General features: G+C 39.5%; 1 protein-coding gene across 5 annotated transcripts in view; it reads right to left on the bottom strand.

Annotated features, from left to right (window-relative positions):
- Positions 1 to 20864, bottom strand: part of arap2 (ArfGAP with RhoGAP domain, ankyrin repeat and PH domain 2) — a 420641-nt gene that overhangs the window by 93037 nt on the left and 306740 nt on the right. For all 5 annotated transcript variants that reach the window (XM_073064859.1, XM_073064858.1, XM_073064860.1 and 2 more), the window contains 2 exons: positions 14876 to 15088; positions 8547 to 8652 (listed from right to left, as the gene is read on the bottom strand). In XM_073064859.1, coding sequence (XP_072920960.1) covers positions 8547 to 8652; positions 14876 to 15088 — 319 coding nt within the window. The remainder of the gene's footprint in view (positions 1 to 8546; positions 8653 to 14875; positions 15089 to 20864) is intronic.

Below are 20864 nucleotides of genomic sequence, written 5' to 3'. Positions count from 1 at the left end.
AAAAAATGCCTGGAGACCTGTAGCAACCACCAAACCCATTGCATGGTCTCTCACATGCTTGTTTGTATGAATGCACTGACGCCAAGTCAAACATTCACAACTTGAGGTGGGGGGGGGGGGAGAGGAACTTCATTGTTACAGTCAGATTCCAATGTCACTGGAAATAATTCCACCTTTGCTTTCACAACAGACTTTCCTGCCTTGCGTCTGTGTCCTGCTCAAAGGAGTTTGTAAAAAGACCAGGACACGAGAGAAACACATTTCGATTACAATAGGTTACAGACTACTCCCTATTAAATTCCCCAGTTCTCTTCTGGTGAAGTGTTTTATAATGAGGGCTAGAAATTCAGTTAAAATTATTCACATCGTGTGGGTTATATAATTTGGTTAGACTTGAATTTGTTTCATCGTGGCTGTTTTGGCAGACTGGGTTTAAGTAGAAAGAGAATAACAAAACGTGGGACACACTGGACTTCACTAACCTAGTGAATGTAACCTCGGGTAAATTACAACAAGCAGGATGGAGGAACTGAACATCATTACAATTGCTACTACAGCAATATGCAACAGCCTTGGGTTGTCAGAGAAACTAAATATTCTGGTCCTTTTGTCCCTGTGGACCTCAGGGAAAAGAAAATAAGTTATGTCGAGCAGCAAGACTCTAATAACCAAGAGAAGCTCTAGAATGCGGCTGGAAGCTGAAAAAGCCTTTTCAAATTTTTTTTCACAGCAGTGCGACCTCTCCTCAACCACTGATATTACCCAGTAGCTAAAAGGTGTTCCTTTAGCTGCTGAAACGTCTAAATACATACCTGGACTGAGACTTTTAAAAGACGTGCAGTGAGGAAGTGTAGAAAGGAACAGTATCTGCTAAGGCAGAAAGCTTACTTAAAGGTCCAATGTAAGGGGCTCACCTCCCTCACCTGAATGACGGGAATACTTTAGGCTTCCAGGCCATGAAGGGAAGGCTGCTGGTAATAAGATGCACAATTTCATTTTGCATCCCTTCCTTGCCTCATCCTGCCACCTCCTCATGACTGACTCCCATAAACAGACGTGAAAAAAAAAATCTGCAGCTCACCAGTAACAAATGAGACTGGTGGATTAAGTTGCTGTGGTGCTGAAGTGGTTTTCATTTTAAGCCCCTTTGGCTTGATCTAACCTCTAAATATAAATGATTTCTTAATTTGTCAACCAAATATCTGATGAATTCTAATCTGTGAACAGCAGTAAACTGAATGGTAAAATGACACTGTTCATCAATTCTAGAGTTTATAGTTAAAAACAACATTGTTGGAGTTATCTTCCGCCTATTTCACATATAAATAATCACTTTACTGATTAATTGTGATTTCTGTACAACTGAAAAGAGCTTTAATAAAAATGGACTAAATTAAACTTTCAATTCCACCAACATGAAAATACTCAGATGAGTTGTAGCTTTCAAAACAGAAGTCTATTACAGATTTTTAAATGGGTGGATATTCAACAATAATTTTAGAAATAATAAATGTAGTTTCTGCAAAATGTAAATTGATATGATTATTACATATATCTTGGTAACTCATCCATTTTCTAGAGTTCTGGACAATTCACAGTTCTATGCACTCTTAATGCAGTATCTGAGGCCTGAACATATTTGCTTGCACAATATAATGCACAGAAAAAGAATGAAGATAACTGGAAAAAAACTTAAAAGTACTTAAGGTCAGCCTTATTTTCTCTCAGAAGAATGCTTGAAAGCTGTGCAAAAAAGTGTGTAACAGTGCCCTCTATCTTCAGCAAAACATACATAAAGGAAACATACATATGTCCGCACTATGATTATTCCACATCCTGCAAGTTTTATCAGACTTTATATATTTGATGTGAATGACATCACAGTTGGGAAATGGAAATTGTTTCCCTTTTATACTCAGTCTCAGCATCAGCTATACCTCCAGGTATAGCTGGAAGTCAAGAAATTCATGAATGAAATACCTAAGCAGCTTCCTAAGCACTGGCCACAAAAACCACCATATCTAGATTGCATTCCACTGCAGCAAAATGAATATATTTCCCACATCAGCTGTTGAAGAAATCTCCAAGAGATTACAGTCCCAAATTAATATTTGGTTAACAGTTAAGCAAATCAATATTAACATCGCTTAGGACCTTTCATGCTAATTGAGCAAAAAGAGATCTCCCAACAGTGATAGATGAATTTAACTTCAGTTTCAAGGAATAGATTATGCCAGCCCTCCGTTTTATCCATTCCCTGCTGCCACATTACAATATTTTTTGTTTGCAGTGAACAGATCATATCAGTAAAAAATAACTACTTATGTGAAATTCTTTGTAAGTTGATTAACAATTCAACACAAAGGGTGGAGTGAATTGGTACCCCTTTGCTATTCTGGAGAAACTGACAGTAATTATAAGGGTTTATCTGAATGAATCATTTGGAACCAGAAAAATTCAATGCATTATTTATACTTCCTGATGTTAAGAGTGCAGCTAACATCAGAACAATTAGCTGACATGCACGCTCACTAAAAATACACACACACACACACACACACACACACACACACACACACACACACACACACACACACACACACACACACACACACACACACACACACACACACACACACACACACACACACACCACCACCACCACCACCACCACCACCACCACCACCACCACCACCCCCACGTCCTTTGTTGTACAGCCTTGTGTAATAAAAAATGAATTGACTTCCACACGATTGGGTACATGGCAAAATCAGGAGACTGGCAGGAATGGGGTGATAGTAGTAGACAGAGTTCAATGGGAAGTAGATCACTATTTTGGACACTAACTACCACCTCTCCATCTACTTGCCCACACATATGCACAGCACTAACGTGGCTAGTGGAAAATTAAAATTGAGCTGGGTATTTACCTAAACCTAACTCCTGCATGCTTGATCCCCCACACTTTACCTCAATTTTCATCCCTATAGAGACGGTAGTGGATCCTAAAGCTCAAGCTCGAAGTCTCTATGCTGTTTGACGCAGATGAAGAACACTGTCATACAGCAGCTTTGTGACAGTGCTGTAGTGCATGTAAAAGTTCAAATGAAGACCATTCCCCCCTTTAATTTGTTACCAGTAATATGGAATTAAGTCAAAAGAAAAAAAAGAAAATTTATTAAAAATAGCAATTCTATAATACAATATTAGTATCACTTCCTAGTCAATTTGAATTCAGCAGCAAAGCACTTTCCATCCGAGCAGTGTGAGGGAATCCAATTATTTCACAACAATGTTGTATAAAAAAAGTTTGAATGGGAAATTAATATAATTCCTTATTAGTTCATGGTTTGAGTCTGGCAGTATGCAGACACAGAAAGCTTCATTTGTTTTAGATTTGCAAATGGAATTTAACGTTTTGCAAACACCAGCAAAGATTCTCACTTCTGAACTTTCAGACATTAATGAAGCAGATAATGATGATGGACCATGGGCACAGAGGGTCACCTACAGTGGCGTTGTGGGCTGTGATTATTGCAAATTCAACATTCTTCCTTTATGTAACACATGATTGAAACATTGATTTACACCTTGAAGCCCTACAGCTACAGTTTAACCAGGTTTTTTAGAGTTACAAATACTCTGTAGAGGAAGTGCTCAAAAGGTAGTGCATCAAGAAAGTGCCATCTATCCTCAGCATCCAGGATACGGCCTCTTCTCATCAGGGAGGAAATAAAGGAGTCTGAAGATTTACACTCAAGGACTCAGAAACAGGATGGGCTTCTTCCCCTACACCATCAGATTTCTGAATGGCTGTGTACCCATTGACAATACCCCATTATTCAATTTTTGCAGTATTTGTTTTTTGTGATTTATTGTCATTTTATGCATCTGCACTGATGCAAAACAACAGATTTCACATCATCAAAGTGAGCGATAATAAAACTGATTCTGATTTGAAGGGCACACTCTCACCTCTGCAATGTAGCTCTGCATATTTGGACTCAGAAGATCTCAAGTCTTTGACAAGATCTGGAGCCAGCTGTGGTCCCGGTGAAACCCAAACCATCCATCATGCGATTATTGGTGAGCTAGATAGCTTAGACAGTGAGCCTTTCTACCACTTTGATGATGACTGATGGTAGATTGATGGGGTTTTAATCAGCCAAACTGAATTGCCCTTCAGCTTGTGAACAGGACACACTTGGGCAATATTCCACATTGTCGGGCTGCTAACAATAATGGAACAGCTCAGGAAAGCAGCACTCCAGAGTGCTGGCTGCATTTGTTGGCTGCTTTCACAGACATTGCTGCATCCAGTACTCTGCACTACACCAACAGTTTGAACCTAAATGTTGTTTTGCAGACTTTCATTATTACCTTGCTTCATTTTCCTTTCCCAAGTCCCTTGCAACATGCCAGTCTCCTTTGACACATCTGACAAAAGGCACTTTTCCCCAAGAAAGGGAAGGACAGATACACAGATGGCTACAACTTATTTTTCTCTCATTCCCAAAAGGCGCAGGCAGGATTGTGTAGCTAAGTACTGTGGCACACCCGAGTTCCAGTGCTGTGAGATGAAGGTTCCCAATTCTTTTATTCTGGAATTGCTAGAGCTTGTAATAATTTAGCAGTTGGGTAATCAGTATACAGCTTTTTAAACCTGTAATTACTATTTATTGGGACTTCACTCAGCATTGTACACCTGACAAAGGAGCACAAAGGCAAAGAATGAAACTGCTTTCACACATTCATTACTAAAAGATGAATTTATATTTTGTTTGTGATAATTGATTGTGAATTTTAATTATGCAAAATAAAATTCCATGCTAGCTAACAGAGAGACAGTAGTTAGCTCCAACAAAAAATATTGGTTGTCTCAATCACCTTTCGTCCATATAAAAATATAGTTACCTTATCTGCACAGAAGCATTTTCACATTTTTCTTTTTCCCATAAGGTAAGTCTCTTATTTGTATCAATGAAAGAAATTGGGTACTAATTTTCCCAAAATCAGAATTGAGAATATTAATTAAGTGACCACAACATTATTGGTTACTTCCACAGTTTGAGTACATGCAGTGTCAGATATGCTACACTAATTCACGTTAACCTCTCTATTTTGGTAACTACATCTACCCAGAGATAAGGGCAAAAGGAAATTCTGTTCCACTAGAATACAGATGGTAATCACTTTTACATAATTTATCAGTTATTCACATGGCATGCAAGTAAATAAAACTCTTCAGGAAATATAAATTAGAAGCATAATAACACAAGGAATTTAAAATAACCTAAGAGTAAAATGGGATATTTCAAATGATACTTGATCAGTTACAAACTGCAATGAAACAGATTATATGCCACATAATAGATACAATGAATTTAAGAAATAAGGACACAAAAAAAAGATTTGGTTAGACTAAAGATTATGAATTTCTTTTACAGTCAGTGTCAGAATACAAGCACCTTCAGGACTTATATAGCACAGACGTTACTCTTGCAGTTGAAGTTGCTTCCTTTTTGCCTCATTTGTCCCTATCCCTCTCAACCTCTCCAATCCACGTACCTGTCCAAATGTCTTCTCAGCATTATAATTGCACCCACCTCAATCATTTCCTCTGGCAACTCGGTCAGCACACTTTGTTGCCCATCAGTTCTCTATAAATCTTTTCCTTCTCACCCTACCCAATGCCTTGGACTATTCACCTTACCTATGTCCTTCATGGCTCCATATACCTCTCAGCCTCCTAGGCTCCAGGAAAAAAAGCTTCCTCTCCTTATAATTCAGGTACCAGTAACATCTTTGTGAAATGTTACTGTACCTTTTCATCTTAAAGACATCCTTCTTATAGCTGGTGGACCAGAATAGCACCCAAGTGCAGTCTCACCAAGTTCTTGTACAGCTGTGACACGACGTCCCAACTCTCATTCTCAGTGCCTTCAATTGTGAAGACAAACATGCTAAGTACCTTCTTCACTAATCTACCTACCTGAGTCACCACTTTCAAATAATCAGGGTGGTGAAGAACTTAGTTAGGCACTTCTAGAGGAAGCAAGGATATAAAGTGTGGCCTGGATTCCTCTTGAAACTTGGTTGGAGGAGGAAACATGGGATTGGAAAATAGTTGAAGAAACAAATTTAAAAACAAAGACTCCAGATAGATTATTAAATGATCTCCTTGATGATTACCACCACTTCCCTTCTCTGGGCCACACAGCCCACAGGGACTGCATCAATGAGCAATGACTGGGGAGAGGAATTTTGAAATGTCAACATATATCTTTAGCCATGCCTGCTCTATCAGTGCTCACTGAATGACTGTAGTAGCAAAGTAATAACTTAGAGAAGATGGGAAAAGATGTAACTGAGGGCATGTCAACTCAAGAACAATGACTCATTCAATATATTACTGGAAAACTACCCACTAAACACATTGCCTCCAGAATAATGAATTAATGTACTGTAACAAATACTAATATTTCCAGGACAATTACATAATGACTTAAAAGGCCACCCTTCATCCCTGTCAAAGAACAATAATTCTGTGCAATGTATTAAATGACTGACTTTATCAGAGGTGCAATTCGTTTTGCATTTGAAGAAAATGAATCATTCATTACCAAATAAAAATATGGCATTTTGGAAAAGTGTAAATTAGTTTGAGAATATCCCTAAAGTGTTACAAAACTAGCAAATATGTCAAAGAAACAACCTAGTGAAGAGTGAGAGCAAATTAGGAAATGTGAAATTGCAGCTCAGTTAATTGAAAACATTTGGTGTACTATTCCTCGGGGGCAGAAATGAGTAATATTTCTGAATTAGAAATCACAGTCCTAGAAACACAATCAGAGAAAGTGAAATTCAACAAAATTCTCAAATATTTAAAATCAGGGTCCAATTTGAAAAAATAAAAGTATAAACAAAAGAGCAAGTTGTTAAGACGGATGCCCTCCCACTACTGAATTCTGTAGAGTATTCCATGCTGAGCTGCTCTGCAGGTGCTTCAGCTAGAACTCCACAAACGGATTTTTTCTTTTAAGGACAGGATCAAATCCTTTCCCTCACCCCCACCTTTTTATTCTAGCATCTTTTCCCCTTCCTTTCCCATCCTGAAGAAGGATCTCAGTCCAAAACTTTGACTGTTTATTAATTTCTATAGATGCTGCCTGACCTGCTGAACTCCTCCAGCAATGTAAAGTATTGCTCAGGTTTGTAATAGCTGGCTGAGAACGTAGGTGGCATGATTAGTACATTAATGCATATGTGGATAACATCCAAATTGGTGATGTGATGAAGAATGTCATCTGAGGTTCGAGATCTATTGGGAAAGTAGGCAAAAGGACAGCAGATGGAATTTAACTCAGACAAGTGCAAAGTGATGCACCTAGGCAAGTTGAAGAACAGGTAAATAACAGGGTGCATGTTATAGAACAAAGACAGCAAGGATACAAGTAGATAGGTTCTTGAAAGTGGTGACACTAGTAGATTAGCCGCATGTCACACTCATCATCATTGGACAGGGCATTAAGTACAATAGTTGGGATGTTATATTACATCTGTACAGGGCGATAGCAAAAGAGCGCCTGGAATATTATCAGTTCTGGTCACCACATTATGAAAGGATATGATTAAGCTTGAGAGCATGCAGAAAAGATTCTCAAGAATGTTCCTGGGATTGGGGTGGGAGGGTTGAATTATAGGGAGAGACTGGATGGGCTGGGACTATTTGACCTGGAGAGGAGGAGGCTGAAGGGGGACCTTATAAAATCATGGGGGACAAACAGTAGGTAAGGTGGATTATCTTTTTTTAAAAACTTTTTTTCTAGGGTAGGAGAATCTATCACTAAAGGGCGTAAGTTTAAGTTCAGAGGGGAAACATTTAAAGGGGAAACTGACACGCAACATTTTTCACAAAGATACATTTGGAGAGGTTCGTGGATAGGAGAGATTTAGAGGGATACATGGCAAATGGGGCCTGCACAAGAAGGCACCTTGGTCAAGAATGGATTCCTCAGCTAAAGAGTGTATTATTGTGATGATAATCTAATGACTCGGGCCTTTTCACATGCATATAGATCAGGCAGTGCAACACTGCAGAAATGTCATTTTGGGTACTACTAGGAAGCTTCTCCATGGATATTTTTCATTCCTGGACACTCATCTGTACAGAATATTTTTTTCTTTCTGCCTTGTTTGAGCATTCTCTGAAGAAATGGGATTTGATGAGTTGCAGTGACTCAACCAGCGATATTAGAAATGAGTGAAAACTAAGTAAATTAAATAAAATGGCCAAGTTCTCAGATTTTACAGATTATCTTTCAAAGAATTAGACCTAGTATGTGAACTGCATAAATTACTGATCTGATGTTACTTGATGACCATTACATGATCTTATTAGAAAGTACATTCAAAATTATGCCTATTTTTCAAATGAACAGCTCTTCTCCACGTATATTCCTTGTTGACACGTCTGAACATCAGTATGGATAATAACAGCAGATACTGTTTCTGCTGAAAATTCTAGAAGTACCAATTTCACACACCTGTAGAGGTGACCAATCAGAGCACCAAGAGTAATCCGGTTGACACGTGGTAATGTTTTTATTAACATTCTGTACTTTTCCAGTCGTTCTTTTAAATCTTGTACATCTGGGGACAAGAGATCACAAGGGTTAAGCACAGGTAGGAAGCTAACGCGAAGGCAATACATCACATGGACTCAAAACGACAGGATTGAGTAGCTACATATTACAATGCCGATTACTACAGTGGCCTCTTCCTACTATCATATTACACTGCACCTTCATGAGCACAACTCAATATGGAGTGCAGCCCTTACCCACACAAGTTAACAGGGTTGGCAAAATTGTGTATTTTCTTGCAGCTGGACTCATTTTAATGAGATTATAAGCATTTTATGGCATGGAAGATTCTGCTTACAGAATTCTGCAGGGAGTTAATTTCCACTTTCCCCTTTAACAAACAAAACTTTCATGCAATTCCACTTTCAGTGAATTCATTCAGCAGCTTACTTGCACACACGAAATGCCTTTGCACTCCAGGGCTTTACGATTTATGAAACTCATTGCGATTTGTGGTTTGGGGTTTGTATCGCACATTATTACAATCTTTTATAGAATTACATACAGTACTTAAAATCCATGTGAAACATGCAAAAATAAATGAATAATATATTTGGTTCTGAAAATGCAATTTACATACTTAAATCATACTGAAAATTTCCATAAACATTTGCTGCACTGAATGAAAAGAGGTGTTGTAGAGATAAAGACCAAAGGAGGACACAAAATTTGTTAAAAACAATTTTGAGAATAGTTTAAGCAATTTTACTTGATATTTAAATGAGTAAAATTAGCCATTGAAAAATGAACTTTTGTTTCTTGACATATCCAACTTTAAGGAAAGGTTACAACACATATTGATATTTCTTAGTCAGAGAGAAGCTGCGGTGCTGGCAGAGTTGTATGACATTTGTAGAAAAATAATGCTGCTTTGCATTAGCAAAACTTTAATTAGTGCATATCAGCTGACATAATAGAAATAGTACTTGTGCTCCAGAACTAGATGTGCCTCGAGCCAAGCTTCAGTACAGTTACAACACTGACATCTACCTGACAATATGGAAAATTGCCCAGGGTTTTTCTATCTACATGAAGCAGGAAACATCCTGCCAATCACAGTTACATCACCACACTGATCAAAGGCACTTTTGACAGTGCTATACTACAGTACTTATTTATCAATAAGACGCTCAACAATGTTCATTTGAGTCCTGCCTGGACCACTAGGCTCCAAGTCTCACCTCAAATTTTGAAAAAATTATTGACATGAGAATTACTTCTGTTTGCCATTCTACAAAGAGAGTTACCAAACAACTTTAAGCAAACTGAAGCCACTGGGGATAAGAGGAAAAAGTGTTGCAACGGATGGAATGATAATATAGTTTAAAGAAAAATGGGCTGTGGATTTTGATGCCATTAATTATTTATGTCAGGGAATAGGTCCTTCACACCCAATGAGTTGCACCACCCAGCAACCCACCATTTAATCCTACCCCAATCACAGGAAAATTTGCATTGACCTATTAATCTACTAATTGGTGCATCCAAAGCATCTGGAAGAAACCCATGTGCACATGGGAAGAATGTAAAAACATATTTTTTTTACAGTGTATGAATTGAACCCCGAACCCCGAGCTGTGCTAGTGTTATGGTAACCGCTACGCTACCATTGCATCCTAATATGATATTGCAGCAGGGATTCCTTGAAACAACTCAAGGCATATTTAACTTCAACTGTTTCATCAATGACCTTCGCTCCATCATAACGTTAAATGCGGGGCTGTTGAGAGTGACTGCACGGTATTCATCTCGTCAGATACTGAAACAAATCTCTTGCCCAACACAAATTTGGACTGTTAATGAGTGACAAAGTTTACCCCACACAAATACAAGGAAATGATAATCTCAGACAAGAATCTAATCTCTCCTTGATCTTTGACAGGTTTGTCACTAATGAGTCCCAACATCTGGATAGGCTAGGGGTAGGGGTGTTGGAACGTCCCTGATCAGAACTAAAGCTGAAATATAAATACTATTCTTGTAGAACAGGGAAGAAGCAGGTTAATTATATACAGCAGAAAAATAATTAACCTGTCTCTCCAAAGTTTCTGTACCACCTACAAGGCAGACATCCACAAGCATGGATGAATAGTGCTTCAGCTTCCATCAGAACAAGGTCAATAATATTTAGGACAATGCACTAGTGTAAGGCAGAACACCATTCACCACCTTAAACCTTGTTACCAGCATAAGTGACAAGGTACAAAACTACCACTGTACAAGATGAAAAGCAGCAATTCGCCAGGGCTTGACAACCCTGTCTTCTAACAAGTTGGAGAACAAGGGGAGAAACAACATGGAGACACCACCACATGCAATTTCCCTGACAAATTATGCACTATCCTAGCTTCAAAAAGTTATCACTGTTCCTTTAATGCCACTGGGCCTAAATCCTGGCAGTGGTGGCTCACAGATATCATTTGAAGGACAATAAGCGATGGACAATGTATGCTATTCTTGCAAGACCCATCAATATTCAATAACTTAGGGTGGCTGGTTTTACTGGCAAGTGTAGAGTGTTCTGAAGAGAATTGTCAGCACTTACTAATTGTAATGGAAGTCAGAGACTTCGGGGCATGTTTGGTCAAAAAGAGACTACATGAATTTACACAGCAACACTGGCCATTCAGTAGTCCAACAGAAGAGCTCAATCACACTGAGAAGCCTGGGTATTCACGCTGGTGAACTGCCTCTTGGATCCCATTCCCAATGAACTTTGTTTAATGCTTCTCATAAATACACAGAAGAGCAATAAGCATTGACAGCTGACAAAGTCAGTAAGTTTCCGTAGCTTCTGTCAGTAGTTCTTTGGTGGTAGGTCTTCCTTAGTGGACAAGCAGAAACCTTAACATTACTCAGATCTTGTAGCTGGTGTAAGGTATTTCGACCCAGGATCTAAACCTTTTTAGGTGGACGATGACAGGGCATGTTGCGTGAAAGAGACTCACGTCAGCAAGATTTTGCCAATAAATTGTGAGATGAAACAGAAGGGTGAGGCATCATTCTGTTGTAAAGTGAAAAATTCAAGAAGTTTCAGTGACTGATTAAAATTAATGATGTACCTACAACAGAACATTGAAAGCCATTAAGTGTTTTGTTTTGTAACTCCAAAACAAAGTTAACTGAAATGAAACTTGGAGTCAGGAATGCGTGCCTTAGTTTCATTTTTACTTTAAGTGAGGCGCAAGCATATGACATGGTGGCATAACGACGTATGCCATTCACGTATTTCTACATATAACCCGTATTGAATTATGTAAACAACAAAGAATGCTCAATCAAACAATATATCTACAATATTACTGAATATTAAATATTCAACAGTAAGAACAATAGAAGGACCCTTCCAAAACATTTATGTTACATTAGAATCATATCCGTTGCTATTTGCAGTTACTGGAGCACACAACCAGGTAAGTCACAGAAATGATGCTCTGATATGAGAGTGTAGGAGAAATAATGCAGTCTTCTGGCGAAGCCCATTAATAGAAACTAATTCATGACTTCAATGAGAATGAATACTCTCCAATACATTCACCATCAGCTTCCCAAAGGAAACTTCCTACTAGCAGCTGGATTATTAGAATGTCAAAGAGAAGAATAATAAAGAGTAACCCAAATGAACTTAAGATCTTTTAACATGTTGCCTTAATAGCAACACCTGCAGAATCTGCTACACTGCTTTTATATTAAGTAGGCCAAGACAAAAATAGTTAACTTGCATATACAGTACATTCAGTGGCCATTTTATTAGATATCTCCTGTACATAATAAAGTGGCCATTGAGTGTAGGTCCATGGACTTCTGCTGCTGTAGGCCATCCACTTTAACGTTCAACGCGCTGTGCATTCAGAGATACTCTTCTGCACACCACTGCTGTAATGCGCAGTTGTCTGAGTTTCCGCCACCTTCCAGTCAGCTTCCGCCTGGTTTTCTCCTCTGGCTCTCTCATTAAAATGCATTTCTGCCCCTCCCTGGATGCTTTCTTTTTGTTTCTCGTACCATTCTCTGTAAATCTAGTTGTGCCAGAATATCCTGGTATACAGTATCAGCAGTTTCATACTCAAACCACCCCACAGTCAAAGACAATCAGGTAATTTTCCTTCCCCATTCTGACGCTGGGTCTGAACAACAAATGAACCTCCTGACCATGTTTGCATGTTTTAAAGCATTGAGTTGCGCACACATGATTGGCTTATTAGATGTTTACAATAATGAGAACTACCTAATAAAGTGGCCACTGAGGGTATGTTGGGAGCAGTCGGTGTGGATATTGCATGGGAAAGCAGGTCCCAAACCGCCATTTGTATTCACTCAGCTCATAGTTCTGGGTACGTTGCAGTGGTGTGAAAAAGGGTGTGATGAACACCACAAAATATTATCTCAAAGCTGATTTTCAGATAGCTAATAGAACGATAAAGTTATAAGGGATGAATTTTCACAAAAGGAGATGAGGATGAAGGTGAATCGTGACCTGAAGCATCAACTATGTATTCCCTTCCATGGATGCTGCCTGACCTGCTGAGTTCCTCCAGCATTTTATGTGTCACTCATGATTCCTTACTGCCTGATCCGTTTAATAATTCATTGTTTCATGCACCATTGAATTCAGTGAGGAGTTGGTTCAGTTAGGAATAAGAAACCTGCTCAGATTTAATGAGTTCCTGTTGTGACCAAAGATGTTAAAAGCAGGACCACTGTGCCACTCTGTTAAATTAAATGACAAAATGATCTCTAGGAGGGATAAGTGGAGTTATACACTCAACAAAAGTATTTTTTAAAATGAGTTTTTATTACAAGTTTTCCATCAGCCTCCTCTCTGCTTCTCACTCTAATTTACTGATAAGCTTTCTAGTAAGCTTGCGACAACTGATGGATCCACTGACAAATTTAAAAGTACTCTAAGATATGCTTCCAATTAAATAATTACCATTTGACTAGGCAATGTACTTCAAGGGAAGAGTTTGCCACACATTAAAGTTAAACAAGGGAAACAATGGGTTGCAGCCAGCTTTCTGGCAGTTACAATCTATTTTTTTTTGTTTTAAATATTGGCTCACTTCCAAATCTACAGTTTCCTCCAGAATACATTCTTTCATAATGTTCAACAAACAACTATGTTTTTGTTTTAAGATCCTCCTCTGCAAACATCAATTTTATTTGCCATTTTCCTGATAATGACTACTTAACCTCTCCTCGGATATATATAGAGTTTAGCACCATGACAAAACACAAATAGGGCATCATCTAAATACCTGAGAAAGGGTTTACATGGATGTAGTTAAATTAGTAAGTGAATTAAAAGATTTTTATGATGTGATGTATCAGTCAAATAGTAACAGTATATCAGATAGCCAAGAGTTTGACTTTAAGCTTTGATAATATAGAACACAAAATGTTTCTGGTGGGCCACTGAATGCTGGAGGTGATGCAGGGTGCAGTAGGTATTTTCTCTGCCTGGTCCTGATACTCCTCAGCTGACAATCTTGCACAAACAGTTCAATATTTTGGGTTGGTTACCAGTGTGTGTTGGCATGATCAAAACACATGCCTGAAGGCTGACAGTGAATGGCAAGTGAGTTGAGAGATTCGCATGGAAGGAGAATTTTACTGAAACACATTGGAGTCAAATACATCTGTTAAAGTTGCAGAAAGTTTGAATGCCTTCAAGGAGATGACCAATGACGATGCAGCAAATGAAAATTACTGAATAATAACATTAGTATGGAAATGTACAGATCTGGTCCACCATTGTTCTGGTGCAATATATAGAGTACACATACAAAATACTGGAGGAACTCAGCAGGTCAGGCAGTATTTATGAGAGGAATAGAGAGCCAATGTTTTGCACTGAGACCCTACAGCATTTTAAAAAATATCTCTTGTGTTTATGGTAGAATATATAACCTAAAACACAAGTGATAGTGGATGCTAAAATCTGAAGTGAAAAATCAGAACTGCTAGAGGAAGTCAGCAGGTCAGGCAGATTCTATAGAAGGATATGCTCAAGTGACATTTCAGGATGAGGCCCCACCCCCCTTCAGCTGCAATTCCCTCCTCAGATGCTGCCTGACCCACTGAATACTTCCGGCAGCTCATTTCTCTGTGCTTGAAAGATAAACAAACCTTCTTAAGGCCTTTTTGACAAGTAGATGGAAAATGACACATTTAATTTGATTATACCTTGAAAACTAAATAAAACTCAGAGTCTATAGAAACATTTATATTACCTAATGCTGACAACCAATATGGATATAATTCCTTGGTGAGGAGAGCATCATCTATTTCGAACAGGAATCTCTTCATCACATCCGCTACGTCACCCAGTTGATGTTCCCCAAATCTCAACTTCACATTTCTGGCATCTTTTCTGAATTGATCCAACAGCTGGTTAACTCGTGATGGAGTGCCATTCTTTTGGTAAATTCCTTCCGAGCCAAGACCTGATGATTGAAATTAAATATTGAACACAAAGTGCATCAATTACTTAGCTGGAAAGAAAAGGCTTCATTCCACAAAATAAAAGAAAAAAATGTATTTATTTGTGCTGATACAGGTTCGCATCACAGGGCCATTAATAAACTGAAAAGTAATGAGCTAGAATATTCTGCCAGCATTGAGTTGCCTACCAACTATAAAGATAAGTTTTCTGGACCAGCTGTCCATAAGACAATAAGACAAAGGAGCAGAAGTCGGCCATTCGGTCCATCGAGTCTACTCCACCATTTCATCATGAGCTGATCCAATCTCTCCTTTAGTCCCATTCCCCCACCTTCTCACCATAACCTTTGATGCCTTGACTACTCAGATACCTCAACGTTGTCAATGCTGTCCTTATTCAAAATGCCAGATTTGCATTACTGTGAGGCCCTGAGGGCCCTAACACTACATTTTGTTGGGTGGGACCTTATGCAGAGAGATGGAGATGGTGAAGAAGACAATAAGATTCACTTGTGAATGCTTTGGCCAAGCCAGGACACAAGCCAGGCTTTGGCAGCAGTCAAGATTATCAAAACCTTTGAACAGTCCAAAAGAACTCAAAAACAATAAGTTGAATTAAACAAATAGTAAAAAAGAAACACCAGAATTAACTAAAGCAAATGTGGTAGAAAATGAATATTACCTGATACTTACATCATTCCTTGCAGCCATTCCTTATCATTAAAATGAATTGCTTCACAATTCCTGTCTAGGTTCAGTGGAAGTTCCAGCAGAATTGCATCAGCTCCCAACTTTCCATAAGATACACATACATTTTTACTGCTGACATAAAAATGCCAACTACCACAAGCAATATCAAGCAATAGAAGTTACTGCACCTTCTGAATGAACAATACAAAGTGGTCACCAGCAATGAAATGGCTAAATGAAAGGCATTCTATCTATTAGAAAACAACATTTTTGTTCACCGAAACAAGTGATTCCTTCTTATCGTCACTGACAGTGTAAACATTACAAGTCTCAACAACTTCACAGGAGAAATAAATTTGTGTAGTATGTAGGTCCTCAGAGTTTGAGGGTAATAAAATGCAATTGTATCAAATCCATTCTTTGTGCATTATGGCTGCTATTTTGTCTCCAAAACAGCATTTGAAGTACGCGTATACTTGCAGTAAGGATTACAGGAAATAGGAAGGCAACCCTTTGAGATACACTATGTCATACTACAAAACTCATGGTCATGCAAGAAGCACTTTCTTAGTGGCTTTTATAATCAGTGTGACCATCAACTTCTAAATATGGAATTCCCTATGAGTTTCAGCTGGAGAGATCTGCAATTAACTCCAATTACTTATACCATGTTGGTTGAACAAGATCTTGCACGCTCGCTGTTCCACAAGGCCAAACTAAAAATAATTTTATTGAGTACAGAAACAGAACAAACGTGCAGCTTTGTAAGGATTGGGGAACTTCCCTGTGGCAAAGTGTTCATTGTCTTTGCGTGTTGCAGAGACGAGCACAATTCAACCCATGGACGTACCTTGACTATGTGGGATTCTATTCTTCATGTGCATAACGCAAGTCAGTGCCCAGCAGTATTTGCAGGCACCACTCACACGCTCACACTGCAATGCTGTTGCCTGAATTACTCTCGGGCAGATCAGTGGCTACACATTATACAGCCTTACCGTTGCATCCTTGTTGTCTCTAGATCTGATCATTTCAGTGCATATCTGGCAAGCTGGCCTTCAATTCTAAAGTAACTTGAAATCTAATGCCTGTATCTGAACTCAAATCAGGACCAGCCTACCCATCAGCCCCTCTGCAGCTGCACTGATTCTGCCTTGGATTTTACAGATGTCATCACTCTTTTCAAACTGCTGTTTGATCTCACTCCTCCGTAATCGCCTCAATATTTTTAAACCTTAGAAATACTAAAGCCCCTCCAACTTTGGTTGACCACTCATCCCTGAACTTAGCCATTCTGTCACTGGTGCTGTGTATTCAGAAGCAAAAAGGTCTAAGCACTGGAATTCCTTCCCCAAATTTTTCTACTGCACTTTCATCATTCTACAACTCTCCTTTAAAACCCTTGTACTTTTAGGTGTCAGTACTAATTATGTGCCAGTATCAGCTTCATTCTCATACTATTCAGTGGGTACACTGTTACATCATGAGTTATATAAAGAGGAGCTAATGTCTGTTTTTCTTTTTATTTTCATCACATTCATAGGAATCCTACGAATCCTCTGTACCTCCCTCTGCAATTGGATCCCCGACTTCCTAACCGGAAGACTGGAATCTGTGCAGATTGATGATAACATAGCCTCCTCGCTGACAATCAACACTGGTGCACCTCAGGGGTGTGAGCTTAGCTCACTGCTCTACTCTCTGTACACACATGACTGTATTGCTAGGCATAGCTCAAATACCATCTATAAATTTGCTGACAATACAACCATTGTTGGTAGAATCTCAGGTGGTGACGGGGGGGAGGGCATACAGGAGTGAAATATGCCAACTAGTGGAGTGGTGTTGCAACAACAACCTTGCACTCAACGTCAGTAAGACGAAAGAGCTAATTGTGGACTGCAGGAAGGGTAAGATGAAGGAACACATACCAATTCTCATAGAGGGATCAGAAGTGGAGAGAGTGAGCAGTTTCCAATTCCTGGGGGTCAAAATCTCTGAGGATCTAACCTGGTCTTAACATATCGATGTGGTTATAAAGAAGGCAAGACGGTGGCTATACTTCATTAGGAGTTTGAAGAGATTTGGCATGTCAACAAAAACACTCAAAAACCTCTTCAGATGTACAGTGGAGAACATTCTGACAGGCTGCATCACTGTCTGGTATGGAGGGGCTACTACGCAGGACTGAAAGGAGCTGCAGAGGGTTGTAAATCTAGTCAGCTCCATCTTGGGTACTAGCCTACGAAGTTTTTAGGACATCTTTAGGGAGTGTTGTCTCAAAAAGGCAGCGTCCAATATTAAGGACTTCTAGCACCCAGGGCATGCCCTTTTCTCACTGTTACCATCAGGTAGGAGATACAGAAGCTTGAAGGCACAAACTCAGTGATTCAGAAACAGCTTCTTCCCCTCTGCCATCTGATTCTTAAATGGACATTGAACCCTTGGACACTACCTCACTTTTTAAAATACACAGTATTTAGGTTTTTTGCACCTTTTTTTAACCTATTCAATATATGTATACTGTAATTGATTGATTTATTTATTATTATTTTTATTTCATTCTATTTATTTATTTTTCTCTCTTTTATATTATGTATCGCATTGAACTGCTGCTGCTAAGTTAATAAATTTCACGACACATGCCGGTGATAATAAACCTGATTCTGATTCTATGCATTCTTGGTCTTGTATTTATAGTAAGGATGGTGGAAGGTTGATGGTTTTCAGCGGACATGGCAAGAGGTCTCACAGACCAAGCTTGATCTGCCTTAAGCAGGTGCTAGATGCTTACAACACTGGGCCTCCTTGAGAAGAAAATAAGGTAAGCTACCGTCTGACATTATTGAAATGTTGAGTTTATTCTAATAAACTGCAAATCTATGCACTCCCTAAAATGACGCATCAGAATATTGTCATCTGGTTTGTGCACTATCCAATCCCAAGCATTCGATAACCACCCTATCATGCTTCAATAAAAACCTGCATCTTCTAGTTCTATTCACACATAAAACACACAAAGTTTAGTTGTGGCATAGAATGGATCAATACTAGAGGTGAAAAGAATCATGTTGGTCACAACCTGGTCATTTGACTTTTCAAACAATAGAAAATCTGCAGATGCTGGAAATCCAAGCGACACACACAAAATGCTGGAAGCACTCAGCAGGCCGGGCAGCATTTATGAAAAAAAGGATAGTCAACATTGCGGGCTGAAATCCTTCAGTGGGATTTTTCTTTGTCTTCATAACGGACTGCTGAGCAGTTTACTTGATAAAGACTACAGTAATCTACTCTTCAGGGAAACAGGGTGCTGGAGTGTCAGCTCCCAAACTGAATTTAATACTGGACACACACAAAATGCTGGTGGAATGCGGCAGGCCAGGCAGCATCTATAGGGAGAAGCACTGTCGACGTTTCGGGCCGAGACGCTTCGTCAGGACAAACTGAAAGGAAAGATAGTAAGAGATTTGAAAGTAGGAGGGGAGGGGAAAATGTGAAATGATAGGAGAAGACCGGAGGGGGTTGGGTGAAGCTGAGAGCCGGAAACATGATTGGCAAAATGGATACAAAGCTGGAGAAAGGAAAGGATCATGGGATGGGAGGCCCAGAGAGAGAGAAAGGGGGAGGGGAGCACCAGAGGGAGATGGAGAACAAGCAGAGTGATGGGCAGAGAGAGAAAAAAGGAGGGGGGAAATAACTAAATATATCAGGGATGGGGTAAGAAGGGGAGGAGGGGCATTATCAGAAGTGCTCCCCTCCCCCTTCTTTCTCCCTTGGCCTCCTGTCCCATGATCCTTTCCCTTCTCCAGCTCTGTATCCCTTTTGCCAATCACCTTTCCGGCTCTCAGCTTCACCCCACCCCCTCCTGTCTTCTCCTATCATTTCTCATTTTCCCCTCCCCCTCCTACTTTCAAATCTCTTACTATCTTTCCTTTCAGTTAGTCCTGACGAAGGGTCTCGGCCAGAAACGTCGACAGTGCTTCTCCCTATAGATGCTGCCTGGCCTGCTGTGTTCCACCAGCATTTTATGTGTGTTGCTTAAATTTCCAGCATCTGCAGATTCCCTCATGTTTGCTTAATACTAGATATGTTTCCATGCTAATTTTCTCTCCTTTTTAAATCTTTTACAAATAAATGGAGACATTTAATTGTGCTTCCTTTTATAGCACACATTTTACACATGGGCTATTCAATTATATTAAATTGTTAAGGCAATGAGTCATTGAGCTCACAGAACAGAATGTTCTTGGGTTCGAATTCTGACCCATTTTACAGATTTTGTTCTGTTAACAGTTTTCCTACAGCAACTTAACACCATCCACAAGAAAGCAGCCTTGGCAATTAACTCAGTATCCAACTGTTACAGTACTGTAGACTGTATATTTCTACTGCAGCAAGGATTATCTGACATGGTTTCCTATCCTCCAACATCCAATGCCAAGGTACTCCTCCCTCCAAAGCAGGATGTTCCAGATTCTAAAGTCTTAGCACAACAATCCAGGCTGCTCCAGTGTAGCACTGACGTGGTGTTGCAAGTTGTTGGGTATCAGATGAAGTGCCAAAGTGATGAGAAGTGATGAGTAAATTGTTCCTTGCACTTGGGTGAATGATATAAACTGCAGAATTTTGATGGGAATATGGGGACATATTGGAACAGGAATGGGGACTATGATCCGATTTCTGTTCCGATATGTCGGTCCATGGCCTCCTCTTATGCCATGATGAGGCCATCTTCAGGGTGGAGGAGGAACACCTTATATAACCATCCAGGTAGCCTCCAACCTGATTGATTTCTACTTCCGGTAAAGAAAAAATTCCCTTCCCTTCTCCTCTTCTTTTATTGCCCATTTTGACCTCTTACCTCTTCTCTACATGCCTATCACCTCTCCCGGTGCCCCTCCTCTCTTATGGTCCTCTCTCCTCTCCTATCAGATTCTTTCATTCCAGCCCTTTCGCTTTCCCACCCACCTATCACTTCTGAGCTATCCTTCTTCCTTTCCCTTCACCTTTTCATTCTGGTGACCTCCCCCTTCCTGTCCAGTCCTGAAGAAATGGTCCCAGCCCAAAACATTGACTGTTCGTTCA

Source organism: Hemitrygon akajei, chromosome 13 (genome assembly GCF_048418815.1).
Source record: "Hemitrygon akajei chromosome 13, sHemAka1.3, whole genome shotgun sequence".
Taxonomy (NCBI): domain Eukaryota; kingdom Metazoa; phylum Chordata; class Chondrichthyes; order Myliobatiformes; family Dasyatidae; genus Hemitrygon; species Hemitrygon akajei.
Note: the sequence above shows the minus strand (reverse complement) of the source record. Positions and strands in the feature narration are given on the sequence as shown.